At 48.2% G+C, this 14,312-nt stretch overlaps 1 protein-coding gene across 1 annotated transcript; it reads right to left on the bottom strand.

Annotated features, from left to right (window-relative positions):
- Window positions 1–1,332: 1,332 nt before the first annotated feature.
- Window positions 1,333–4,767, bottom strand: LOC123428607 (potassium channel AKT3-like). Its single transcript, XM_045112825.1, has 9 exons — window positions 3,844–4,767; window positions 3,493–3,738; window positions 3,292–3,390; window positions 3,173–3,205; window positions 2,901–3,086; window positions 2,607–2,804; window positions 2,454–2,529; window positions 1,789–2,317; window positions 1,333–1,734 (listed from the first exon to the last, which is right to left on the bottom strand). The coding sequence occupies exons 1-9, from the start codon at window positions 4,765–4,767 to the stop codon at window positions 1,353–1,355; spliced, it is 2,673 nt and encodes an 890-aa protein (XP_044968760.1). The 3' UTR covers window positions 1,333–1,352.
- Between the last annotated feature and the right edge of the window lie 9,545 nt (window positions 4,768–14,312).

Here is a 14,312-nt window from a genome sequence, read left to right as displayed (position 1 = left end):
GGAGCTGCAGTGCAAGACACAAGTGATGAGCGGAGGAGTTGTAGTGCAACAAACATGGCATTGTGCGCCGGAGGTAAAGCTGCAATGTAACACGCCGGTGCTCGACTGAGCTGCAGTACAACAAGTTTGGTGTTGTGCATGGAGGCCTGAGCAGCAGTGCAACAACTAATGGACGGTGGGGCTTGCTGCGTTGACCGAGCAATGATTTGCGAGCAACAGATCTTATGGTCTAGACGTGACTGATTTCTTGTGAAAGTCAACCGGTTGATTCCTAGCACTCCCTTGTGTGGGAATAAGTCAAGAAAGGAGGATCAACTTTCCGGTCATAGGGAGTTAATTGCAAGGAGATACCACCCTTCACCACCATGTAATGAATCAGTACCACAGTTCGTGCATGTTGCAGTTCACTACCACTACTTGGCCTAATCATTACAAGAAAGATTGACAGTCGTATAACCCCATATAAGAACATGCCACGTTAGGCCCTGATAGGTGTGCCCGTGCTATCAGATACACAGTCAATATGGGGTTATACGACTATCAGTCTTTTTTATAATGATTAGGCCGAATAGTAGTAGTGAACTCCAACATGCACGAACTATGATACTGACTCACTACATGGTGCTGAAATGTGGTATCTCCTTGCAATTAACTCGGTCAAAGGTGTGCAATCTGTATCATCTTCCTAATCTCCTACATCTTCCCAATTAAGGGGTATGCTCGTGATTAAATAAATCACAAAACGTAAAGGGCTTTTCCACAAAAACATGAAAAAAAATCTGGCCAGGTCCATTTTTGGCAATCAAGGGATATGCGCATGATTAAATAAAACGTAAAGGATTTTTATGTAAAAAAGCATTCCACATCAGGTCTACCCTACGGTCAGATACACCGTCAATATAGTGTTGTACGTCTGTTAGACCTTTTTATAACGATTAAACCAAATAGTGATACTGAAGTGCGACATAGACAAAGTATGGTATGTCCTTGCAATTAACTCGGTCAAAGGTGTGCAATCCATATCATCTTCCTAATCTCTTACTATCCCCGTCTCGAAATTCTTATTTAAGATTTATCTAGATATGGATGTATCTAAAACTAAAACGTGACTAAATACATCTATATTTAGAGAAATACTCCCTCCGTCGAGAATTACTTGTCATATAAATAAATAAAAATGTATGTATCTAAAACTAAAATACATGTAGATACATTTATTTGATGACAAGTATTTCCGAACGGAATGAGTATATAAGACAATAATTTTGGGGCGGGGGGAGTATTATCTTCCTAATCCCGCGGTTCATCCCGCATTTCAATTTTGTATGACAACCAAGACATCGGTGCTTTCATTATTGATTCCTATGCGTGCTGGTAGTGTGGGGCGCCCACTGATCGGAGACGAGGAGGAGGTGGTCGCCGTCCCTGACGAGTCTCACGTCGTCGATCTCGGCGCCGTCGCTCGTTACTACCCTTGTCGCCGCGAATCCGAATCTGTTTCCCCCGAGCTCGAGCAGCTGCAGCATCGTCTCCGGCACGAACACGAGCAGCCTCCTCTCGCTCCGTCCCTGTTCAGGGCACGAGATGGTCACCCTGACGTGCGAGTTCTGATTCCTCTCGTGGCGATGGTGGAAGCTCGTACCGCCGCCGCCGTCGTGTTGTCGGTTTCCGTGGAACGACGAGGAGATGACGCCGAAGAGGGAGTTCCGGAAGCTGGCCATCCGCTGCGGCGTGCTGCTTGCCGACGAGGAGTTTGACTGGCGTCCCGCCCGGTTCGGCGACGGCGACGGCGACGGCGACGGCGACGACCCGACGCTCCCAGTGGGCGGCAGGACTCTCGCTGACGGTGGGTTCCTGAACCTCGCGACCTGCGGAACCGCCGGCGCGACGGCAGCGCCCTCCTCCGTCGACGAGAGCTTCGGCGCTCCCTGTTGGGCCCGGTGGCGGTGCGACGCGAACAGCTGCTGAATCTCGGCGTGGGCGTGGCGGTCGGCCAAGGCCATCGGCGTCAACCCGCGGGCGTCCCCCCTGTCTGGATCAGCGCCGTGTTCCAGCAGGACCCTGACCATCCTGGCGTTCCCGTCCAGGACGGCGCGGTGCAGCGGGGTGGTGCCGTCGCTAGAGCACGCGGCGGCCACGTCGCCGCCGCACCGGGCGATCTCCCCCAGCAGCACGGCGTCATCCTCCTCGACGGCGACGCGGGCGTACATGGCCCCGTCCCCCGCCGACAGGTCCGCGCCGGCCTCCACCAGCAGCTGCACCACCGGCTGGTGCCTCCTGCACAAGGCCTCCCACAGGGGCACCTTTCCTTCTGAATCTGCACATCAACCAACATCCTGATTTGATACTACTAATTCAACTTAGAATTCAAATTATTCAGCAAATGCCATGAAATTCGCATAATATTTGCCGAGATTTTCAAAACTTTTAGATTTTACGACGCACATATTTACCTCTGGAATTCGCATCAGCGCCACTCTCCAACAGCCGCCTAACGCACTGCTCACTCCCATTGGAAGCAGCTATATGCTGTACAAAAATAAATAACCAAATCATGGACCGTTAATTTGCTGTTGAGAAACAAAATTAATTTGAGCTGTGATTACCAGTGCTGTACGGCCGCAGTTATCGGTTTCATTGGGGTCCAGGCCGCGCTTCAGCAGCTGATGCAACAAAAAATCGTCTCCTCTGGACGCCGCGAAGCAGATCGTGATGGGCAGATCAAGCTGGCCAGAGGCCAGCATGCGCTCGATGTCCTTGGCGATGCCGGAGATCACGCCGTCGCCCTTGTGTTCCTTGAGGTACTGCATGCATGCATGACCCAAAAAATCCAGTGTTGTCGTCCCTGACCTTTGTTGATGCTGAGAGGGAGGGAGGGAGCATATATACTGAAAACTGACCTGGATGAGGTTGTTCATGACTATGGTGGCATCCCCAACGTTGGACTGGACGACCTTGAGGAAGTCGGCGCGGTCCAGGCGCAGGAGCTGGCACAGGGACTTTGTCCTGGCCGTGAAGAGCTGAGGCCTGTAGCACAGGACTCCGATCTCGCCGATGACGTCGCCGGACTTGGCCATGCCGGCCAGCTGCATAGACATGCTCACTCAGCCAGTGCAGTAGTGTAGTAGCAAGAGCTGTGAAAAAGCAACAGGTAGTGGCTAGCTAGACTTGCCTGCTCTGCACCGTTCTGGATTTCCAGCAACTCCTGCAGATGCGCCACTTACATGCATCAGCGAGAAAAGTCGAAGATGGTTGAGGATCGGATCATGAAGAGAGTGTGATTATTTTTACCACACTACCAGTGACAATAATGTAGAAATCCGCGGGCGCCTCGTTCTGCAGTATCACGTCTTCTCGCGGCGCAAAGTACTCGGCCTTCATCTCAGACACCTTGCCAAGCAATTGCACAGCAGAAACAAGTAATTAAGGTAACCAATTGAGCACTGAATGCCATCATCATCTTGACTTGAGGAGAGCCTGATGAAGTATTACGAGCTGAAAGATGAGGTCATTGGAGACCCCCTGGAAGAGGTAGACGTTCTGGACCAGGCCGAAGAAGAGGTGGTGCGAGATGCTGGACCTTAATGCTTTGGGCAGTATGTCCAGCGTCTCCTGCTGCTGGAGCCCCTCCGAGTGCGTCCTGAACTTCAGGCTCAGGTGAGAGATCATCTGATCCTGCAGCCTCTCCGGCAGCCCGTGCCGCTGCGCGAAGCTCGTTGCCGCCTGGATCTTGTCCCTCTGCGTTCACCCAAGACATGATCAATCAATCAGATGAGCACAAGTCAGTCGTCGTCAGTATGGCTGGCCATCTTAATCAGAGAGAGGTTGTATAGTGACACTTACGTATTTCCTGGTGCGGCTGGTGCCGTGGACGACGAGGTTGGTCATGTTGCCGATGAGGTAGGCGGTGAGGCCGAGGTTGAAGAGCATGTAGAAGGTGGTGAAGAGCATCTCCCTCGAGTTGACGGCGTGCATGTCGCCGTAGCCGACAGTTGTGAGGGTGGTGATGGACCAGTACATGGACGCCACGTAGCGGTTCCAGATGCTCTCGTTGTGGAACTGCGGCATGGAGATGCTGATCCAGGTCGCGGCCGGGTCCGGGTACCGGTCGGCGAGGAGGTAGTAGAAGCACCCCGCGCAGTGCACGGCGAAGAGCGTCACGGCGACGAGCTTGGCGCACCGCACCAAGAAGTAGCTCAGCTTCCTGTCCTTCTCCATGCGGGAGAAGAAGGCGCCAACGCGCCGGAGCCGCCAGAGGCGGAGCATGCCGAAGAAGCCGTAGTCTCGGAGGTCGGACGGGAGGATCCGGCGGGACAGCTCGGTGGGCACGGTGGAGGCGACGTCGAGGACGAGCCAGGTGGTGGCGTAGCGCCAGGCGATCTTGGCGGGGTCGTCGACGAGCAGGTAGGTCCTCTTGTCGGTGTAGGCGACGAAGAAGGTGAGCACGATGTCCATGGCGAAGAAGGCGTTGACGGTGTTGTCGGCGATGGCCAGCGCGCCGTGGGGGTTCTGGAGGAAGCCGAACTCGAAGGGGGACACCCACGCGGAGTAGAGCACGAGGCAGACGAGGTAGTTGTCCCACAGGTGGTACGGGCGGTCGTAGGGGGACACGACGCAGCGCCGGACGCGGCGCCGCCTGATGCTGTGGCTGTGCGCGCCCAGCGACGGGAGGATCGCCGTGAAGACGCTGAACCGGCCGCTGCCGTCGCCGCCAGACAGGTCCCCGCCGCGCCGGCGGCCCCACGGCGCGCACCCGGACGACGACATCGTGCGCCTGTCCGTCATGCCATCATCGGTCGGATCGATCGGCTGCGGTCACGTGACCGGCCGGCGCCGGCGGCGAGTCCTTGCATGCGACGGCGACGCGATGCCCAGGGTTCCGGTCCCTCGCGGCGGCGAGACGCGCGGGCGGTCGGTCGTTGCGCCAGTGGCTTGCGATGTGCTACCCGCTCCCGAATTGCCTTATTTACTACGAAGGACCGATACTTCAGAAATTTGTGTATCGCCGTTCAGTACTTCACCGATACTCCGATACTTCAGATACGCCTTTGATACGGGTATTCTCAAAGTATCGTCATTTTCAAATTAAAAGAAATGACAATACGCGTATCCTCAAAGTATCGCCGTTGTGTATTGTCCATGTCTTGATGTATCGTTGATCTGTTCATATAGGTAGTGCACGTGGACTGTACTAATATACTAGTTGGATAAAAATGATTTGTTAAGGATGTTACTGGTGCAATTCATTATTTGGCCCACTCGTGCAACCCAAAGTTGCTCTTTATATATGTTTGTCATTTGACAATCTCAAGTTTTTAATTTTAAAAAATTTATTAATTTTATATTGTCATGTTAATAGATATTACAGTCTAAATCGTACTGTGACAGTCTATGACCGATTGGTCGTATTATTGATTGATGATAGTGAGATTTTAAAATAAGAAACAATAAGGTATGAAAGTAATTAGGCAACCAGTGGGTCGTATTTTGTTATCATCTCATACATTTATTATGTTAGTTTTTATTATAAGTTATTTTATCATTATTTATATATGCTTGCCGTATCGTTGAATTGCTGTTTTTAGAAATTGCCGTATCTCGTATCGTCGTACCCGTATTGTCGTATCAGCGTCGCCGTATGTAGCTTATTTAGATCGGTCCGGCAGTGGGCGCTGTGGAGTGGACAGTGTCACTGGCTCGCTCGCGCGTGGCGCGGCGCGGCTCGGTCTCTCTCGCCGGCAATACAGAATCGAGCGCACGAAGGCAACTTCTCCTAGGATTCATCGGACTAAATCAGTACTCCAGGATTCCTACTAGTACTAGCTAGGATCCAAAAATACTCCTAGTTTCCTACTCCTGGTTTGCTGCTCGATCTCAACGCCAACACAGCAACTGTCATTCAGAACGTATTATCGTACGTATTTCAGTAACTGATAGACAGATAGATGTTTCTGGACGGGGGGAGTACATAATTTTCTTTTTTGAAAATGGATTAATTACGTAAATTAAACACCAGTGCTTCACCTAGCACCATATACATTTTGAAACACAAGGATTTGTTTTTCCTTTCCTTGTGTAAGTTTATACTCCCTCCGTTCCTTGATATAAGGTGTATAGATTTTTGAGAAAAAAAATCGAAATATAAGGTGTATTGCATTGCACCACTCGTTTGGATATTTGTTTTTGGGATTTGATTACAGACGAGCTCCTCTATTTTCTGATGTCAATAATTAAGGTGTAATCTCATCCAAAACTTATGAAATTTTCCTCAAAGTGTTTTTTTTTTATTTTCGTGTCAAAAACTATACACCATATATTTAAGAATGATGGGAGTTTTTTGTTGAGAAAACCTCACAAAACCCCTATTAGGGCCGGGGTGTTACTCTAAGCGAAACCAAATCAACCAATACCAGTCGCCACTTGTACCCTGCCGAAAGCGCTAGCCGTCAGTCTTATGTCGTCGAGTGCGATGGGCGCCACCTTCAGGTGAGTGAGGCAGGTTCCGTTGAACATGCGACGGTTGCGCTCCTTCCAGATATTCGAGATGGTGTAAAGGAATTGACCGCTACGTTGGCGTGTTTCATCCCCGGAAAGGGGGAGATGAGTAGTTCACACCAACCGGAATTCCCATGGGAGGCGGAAGGGTCATCGTGTTCGTCGGTGCGTCCCCGATCCAAGCCTGAACGTGTGACCTAACCGCAATCGTAAATGGGCAGTCCTTGCAGAGGTAAGTTGTCATCTCCGGTGATCCCACGCAAAGGGGGTATGTAGGGTCGTGAGGCCATCCGCGAATGGCAAGCATGTCGGCCATGAGGATCTTGCTGTGGAGCACCAGCCATGAGAAGATCTTACAGTTGCACTCCGCGTGGGCCTCCCAAATCTTCGTCGGCAAGAACTTGGGGAAGGATCCAGAGAATTGGGTCGTATATGCCGAAGCCGTAGAGTGGATGCCATTAGGAGTCCAACGGCAGGTGATGGAGTCCTCCCTGTCTAGGGACGATGTAACCTGAGAGGTCAGGATAGCGATCGAGATGAATTCCTGCAGATGCATGGGTGGATGTAGGGGACGACCGATCAGATTCAATTTTCATCTTGTAACTCCTTGAACATGGTTCTCTGCATTCTTGTGGCGATTTTGTATAATCCGGGAGCCAAGAGCCTTAGGGGGCCTTTTTCGGTCTAGTCGTCATGCCAGAATAGAGCTTTATGGCCGCTACCCATCACCATGGAGGTGGAAGCTCTGAATAGCGTCATATCAGACTCGTCGCAAGGTAGGGCAGAGCACACCCACTAACGATCAGGGGCGGTCCACATTAGCCAAGGCCAACGCAAATGGAGAGCCCGATGGAACCTCTCTAGGTCTGTGATGCCTTGCCCGCTCAAGGCCTTCGGCCTACACACCGTCTTCCAGTTCACCAAGGAGTGCCCTCCTGTCGCATTCTTGAAATTGTTGCCTTGCTAGATGAAGTTGAGTGTAATCTTGTTGAGCTTGTGGTTTTCACACGTTGGAGAGGGAGCGCAGTGAGATGGTGTGTGGCGATGGTGCATAATACGGTCTTCACCAAGGAGACCCTTCCCGGCCTCGGGAGGTTCTTACCCTTCCAACCCGGAAGCCTGCACATTGCTTTGTCTATGAGAGGTTGCAGATCAACCTCCTTGAGCCGCGAGGTATGCAGAGGAAGGCCCAAGTACTTAGTTGGGAAGGAAGCAATCTTCACAAGGAATCCCGATAAAATGTCTGCAAGATCGATCCCCTGGCAGCGAGTAGGTAACACCTCCGTCTTGGCCATGTTGGTGATGAGACTCGATGCCTCCCCGAAAAAGGCAAGAATCCCGGCAATGGCCTCCAATTCTTCCTTCGCTGGGTTGGCAAAGATGCTTGCGTCGTAGGCGTAGAGTGAAATTATGTAGGAAGCCGAACGAGCCTTGATCGGCTTCAGTATCCCAGCTTGGGAGGCCGCCCCGAGCATCAGTTGGAGCAGGTCGATTGCCAGGATGAAGAGCATGTGGGGCAAAGGGTCACCCTAGCGCAGGCCGCAAGCATGAGCAAAAGTGGTGCTCGGGTTCCCATTTAGCAGAATCCTTGAAGAAGATGATGCTAGAGTCATGCAAATCCAGTCCCACGAGCGCTGACCGAATCCAAGCTGCTGAAGAACGTCCAGGAGGTAGGCCCAGCCGAATGAGTCGAAAGCCTTTGAGATGTCCATCTTGAGGAATAGGCCACGCGTTGATGTATGATGCAATTCCTTTACCAAGTTCTACACATGTAGGAAGTTGTCGTAGATGCATCATTTCTGCACGGAGGCACTCTGGCTCTTGGAGACTAACGTGGGGAGCAGAGGGGCAAGCCGGTTTGCTAACAACTTCGAGAAAATTTTCGATATGATGTGAATGAGGTTGATCGAACGATAGTCCCCAATCCTCGTGGCGTTTGCCTTCTTTGGCAGCAATATTATGTTTGCCGAGTTGATTAGACCGACGCAATTGCCACGCAGATCTGCCAACCGAAGAACTGTTGCCACGACTTCAGTCTTGATAATCTCCCAGCAGGACTTGAAGAAGGCATCAATAAGCCGTCCGGACCAGGTGCCTTGACCGAAGGCACGGAGAAGACAACCGCCTTGATCTCATCTACATCAAACGGGGCATCCAGCTCGGATAGGTCATAGTGCTGTATACCGATGTTCTCCCAAGCGAGGTGTTTTGATCGTCGCGTCGGTGTTCCGAGATGTGCATGGAAGTGGTCTAGGAGGGCCCGCTCCTTATCGTCAGTTGTAATGGACAACCCGACGTCGGTCGTGATGGTTTGAATGAAATTATTGCGCCTTCTTCCCTTGGCCCGGGCATGGAAGAGCTTGGTGGTGGCGTCTCCCACACGGATCCAGTTAAGGCACGAGTGTTGTTCATCTTGACATACTCCCTCCGTCTTAAAATTCTTGTCTTTGATTTGTTTAGATACGAACGTATCTAGTTATGTATTAGTATTTAGATACATTCAATTTTAAACAAACTTAAGACAAGAATTTGAGACTGAGGGAGTACTAGATAGCGAGAAGGCCGAGATAAGAAGCCCCGAGTTGTCTCCTCAGAGCATGGTTAATAGTATAGCCAACTGCTGGCTATAAGCATTCTTATAGCTCATTTTATAGCTAGCTTGTACAATAGTTAGCTGTAAAAGAGTACTACTTTTATCATATATGGTTCATCTTTCATTCTCACAAAGCATCTAGGAGCACGTGGAGAAAATTGGATTTTTGTCACTTTCAATACCTGGCTTCTCAAAATTGCCACTTTCAACGTTGGCTTTGCAAAATTGCCACTCTGTTCGTTGGCTTGTTGATTACCATACCACTTTTCTCCTTTTAGTGATTTTCTTTTTCTTTTTACATTTGTAAGCACAAGAAAAGACCAAACTGTCCCCTTACTGTATATACTCACATCTTATCTGTATGGCTTATCTGTATGAGCAGGGACGAACAAGCTGCCGTCGCTACCTCCGCTCGACCGTCGTGGTCGCTCGCCCCGCCCGACCACCATCGTTGCCGCTCGCCCCGCCCGACCATCGCCGTCGCTACCTCCGCTCGACCGTCGTGGTCGCTCGTCCCGCCCGACCACCGTCGTTTGCCGCTCGCTCTACCCGACCACCGCCATCGCTACCTCCGCTCCACCGCCGTCGCCGCCCGCCAGTGTGCTCGCGTCGCTCGTCCCGGTCGCCTGACCACTCGACTGGGATGAGGGGCAGGAAGGAGCGTCCCAGGAGGATGAGGAGGTTCAGCTTTTGCTAGCTTCAGCTTCTCCTTCAGCTAATGGGGACAAAAATAAGGAGGTATTCTCATGATGTATGGTTTCTAATTTAATCATAGGATTAATGATCAAATTTCACATGCCTCGATGCATGATTGCTGAGATATTGCTAGTACGAGATAGAAAATATTGATATCCTAATTAGGGGGTGCCAAGTTAATAGCCTAGTTCAGCTATAAAAAAGTCAATAGCCTAGTTGTTTGCTAGATGGAATTAATATGTGTGTGAATGCCAGAAACTTGATTTTATCAGACTGCGAGATACCTGCTCAACGGTAATTTGGTGACTATCAGAACTCAGAAGTGGTAAACTGGCAAGGCAATGTAGACAGAAACATTTTGTGTTGTTATGGATTGATAGTCATTTTGTTCGGATTGTAGTTTTTTGTTCACATGACAAGAATAATAATGAGACATAAATTGTTGCATCTCAAAAGTAGCTTAAGTTTTCAGTTCCGAGCTCATGAAAATTATGAGTTCACATCTTAGAGTGAATAAAACTACTAGTGAGTTCATTTCTCCCATAACAAGCATATTTCAAACAGATAATTCATCCAACCAGTAGCTTCCTCTTTGGAGTCATCTTCTTTGGTGGAGCTGCTGTCGGCATCCTCCTTGGGGTCATCTTTTTTGGTGGAGCTGTAGTTGCCATCCTCTCTGGAGTAGTTCTAGTGGTTTGTGAAGAACTACCCTCCCCCAACAAGATAGCAAGGCGGCTGCACACATATATGCTATCACATTTAGATAAAATATTTTTCTCCCAGTTGGACATTGCTGAACATAGAGATATTGGTCATTGTAGCTTACCTTCTAGTGACCATGCTTGGACTATCATGTAGTATTTGTTCTCTAGTAGGTCTTAGTGGGCTGCTAGGTTCAGCTGGTTTAACCTTTGTACTGTTCTTTCTAGGCTTCCTCTTCCTGTAATTCAAAAAATTTAATTTTTTTGGCATGATGTGATAATTTAAGGTTTGAATAAAATAAAAACACTTGCCTTTTTTTGGTTCCATTGAGTGGACACTTGTAACTAGCTTGCCTATGACCCTTTTCGCCACATTTCTTGCAAGTCACTGGCCCTCTAATCATTTTATTCCCCTTAGAATTGGTGGTAGCAGTACTATCATCCTTGGAAGTGTCATTGACACCTTTCTTCTTGTGTCCACCTTCAAGACATCCTTTGATCCTCAGTTTCCTTTGTCTTCCTTTATTTCTTTTTGCAAGTGGTGCCCCCACAACAAATGGTAGATCCACACGTGGCCATTGTGATTTATCTGTCATTGGCTCAATCTCTCTCCCATAAGCAGCCTTGAATCTACCCACAGAGTAGTACTCATGCACAAATTGTTCAAGGTTTACTCTCTTTTGGGATGTCACAAAGGCCAAGACATGTTGACATGGCTTACCAGTGTGCTGCCATTCAAGACGAGTACACGTTTGTTGATTTAGCTTCACGACATGTCTTTCACAATTCCTGTTATTATCCCACACCTCTGCACTCCAATTAGCAGATTCCACAACCTTCAAGTGCCCCAAACCTCTAGTATTTGCTCTCAGCTGAACCATAACTGCCGGTAGTATCCTTCCAGGTGGTAGCCTTTCTCCAATCCTTCTCCTCTTCCTCCACAAAAGCATGATCATCTCTCTAATCTTATCAGCTAGTTCAACAACAGGTAAATCCTTAATGTCTCGGATCCAGTTGTTAAAAACCTCTGCTACATTATTAGTGATATAGTCACACTTGATATCTGGATTGAAGACACACCTCATCCACTTCAGCTTGTGGTACTGACTTAACCATTTCTATACCTCATCTGATTGTTTAATGATTTTTGTCATATGTTCAGTGAACACGTCTTCCCTATAAGCCCTTGCTGCAGGATACATCCTTCCAAATCCGTGGAACCTTTTTGAAAAATTCTTCATAAGATGGTAAAAACATTCCCTTTGTTCAACATTGGGAAACACATTCTTCACCGCATTCTCCAAGCCTTTGCAAGCATCTGTGCACACTGCAAGAAGTGGAGGATCTCCTATTGCCTTCTTAAGTTGATTCATAAACCAAGTCCAATTGTCTTCTGTCTCAGATGCTATGAACCCAAAAGCAAGTGGATACATCCGGTTGTGACCATCAACTGCCGTTGCTGAGGCTAAATGGCCATTCCATCTTCCATTCAATGCAGTAGAATCTATACTCAGGTGTGGCCTACATCCTTCCATGAAACCATCAATGCATGGTTTAAGTGCACAAAAAAACCTATGAAAATACACATTACCATCTATTTCCAGTACTTCAATCTCCACAACACTTCCAGGTGACCTCTTCAGTACCTCAGCCTTCCATTTATATAACATCTCAAAACTCTCTTCCCATTTACCATAAACCTCTGCAAGAGCTTTTTCTTTCCCCCTCCAGACTGTGTCATATGTAATTGTGAGTTTGTGTTGTTCTTGCAACTTTTTTTGTAATTCTTTAGCGCCCATATTAGGTGAATTCCTAAGGATACTCACAGCCTTGCTAGCTACCCAGTCTTGCGATGGCGTTATGGTCTTCACCCTGCTGCTTGAAACACAATCATGTTGATCAACTAAAACTGTGACCTGCACATATGTAATTTAAAAATGGAGGAAATTTATATAGTAAATAGACATGAATAGAGATACAAAAATTAAATGATGAATGGATGTTATATAGTTAGCCATATATCACCTTTACAGTACTTTTATCATCTTGTAGGCTGCCAACAATCCTCCAAGGACAATCCTCACTTGACTTGCAAAACCCTCTAAATCTCTTCTTATCCGACTTCTCCGTGCCTAGATCAAACTCCTCATTGATGGCAAATTGCCTCACTGCTAACATGAATTCCTTCATTGATGGATACATTGTTCCAAGGTCCATTTTTGGGCGGTCCTTATCATACGTAATCACTACCTCATTTGGTATGGCATCACTAACAGGAATGGCAGCACCATAATTATCAGTACTCTGCTCAACCATTCTACGACCCTTTGGTTCACTCTTATATTTTTTTCTCTTCCTCATCCTGCAAGCCCAAAATATCACATAACTGATCATCACTCAGTAGTTCAATTCGACCTTCGTCATCATGTGTCTCCACTATCTGCAAGTTATCCCAATCGACTTCTGGGATAGGTGATGTTAGTTGCAGAGTACTACTCCCCATAGCGACCTCCGAATCATGCCTACTCGAAACATTAGGAAAACATGACCACAAGATTGAGTTAGTGGGAGTAAACGAAAAGTTAAAGTAGTTATTGCAAACTGTTGGATTTAAAATATACTCCCTCCGTCTCAAAGAGTTATTTTTTCAGTGTGTCTACTACAGTATAGATTTCTGGTAGGTATACTGCTAATTTTTCATATAAGTATAAACGCAAAACTAATAAGAAATAAAGGATCACTTGTGCATTCTATTTTTTCATTTCTCGTTTCAGGATCTGTAAGAAAAAAGAGACCAAGTACTGTAGATTTTGAACTGGAGATCAAACGAACAAAGAAAAGGAAAGGAAAATCATATTACCCTCCAAGCCAATCAGGTTCCATGCCGCCACTTCGATAGCTGATGATCTACGCGGCGTCCAGCCGGCGGCACACGGCGTCCAGGCGATCGGTGGCGCAAGACGTCCAGCCGGCGGCACGCGGCGTCAAGGCGATCGGCGGTGCAATACGGCGAGAAGAGTCGCTCGAGCGCGACGTCGAAGGACTCGTAGTATGGCAGTTAGCTATATTATTGGCAGTCAGCGCAAGCCTTGCCGTTGTAGCGCTGATTCGTTGCCAGATGCAGTTGTAGCGTTGATTCGTTGCCAAGTACGTACATGAACATAACTAAGGGACAAGCTGGTCTTTTCACTAGCCAATTAATATAAAAAATAATTTAAATGGGGCTAATGGCATGCTAATCAAGGATGCAACGACTTAAGTGGCAATTGTGCGAATCAAATCTCTAGAGTGGCAATTGTGCGAAGCCCAACGAATAAAGTGCTAAAAATCCAATTTTCTCGAGCACGTGATAGAGCTGGCTCTTCACGAAGAGCCCGCTTCCCTTCTCTCTCCTCTTCTCTCTCATCCAACTCAGCAAAAAAATAGTATTTTAATCCTTACAGCCTGCTGACTGTACCTTATTGTACTTGCTCTCAGCACCCTCTCCAGTTATGACAGCAGACAACCTTCCTCGGCAACGTCCAGCCGGATGATCTCCTTTAAAATCGCAATCTGGGTGTTTAGAATGTCGACCTTCTCTTTTTGCCACATGCGCAAGCCCTTTGCGGTTTGGCACAACTTGATATGAATCCTACGGATTGCATCTCGGCACTAGACGGCTTGTTCCAAGCCAACGAGACTATGTCGTGGAATCCCAGGAGTCGGAGCGAGAACTCTTCGAATTTGAAGGACGAATTCCTTTTATTGTTGACGCACCCCTGAAGGTAAAGCAGGGCATGGTCGGAGCAGGTCGTTGAGATGTCATGGAGATGAGCGTTTAGGAAGAG

This window comes from Hordeum vulgare, chromosome 2H (genome assembly GCF_904849725.1).
Source record: "Hordeum vulgare subsp. vulgare chromosome 2H, MorexV3_pseudomolecules_assembly, whole genome shotgun sequence".
Taxonomy (NCBI): domain Eukaryota; kingdom Viridiplantae; phylum Streptophyta; class Magnoliopsida; order Poales; family Poaceae; genus Hordeum; species Hordeum vulgare.
The sequence above is the reverse complement of the archived record's forward strand: the minus strand, read 5'-3'. Positions and strand labels throughout refer to the sequence as shown.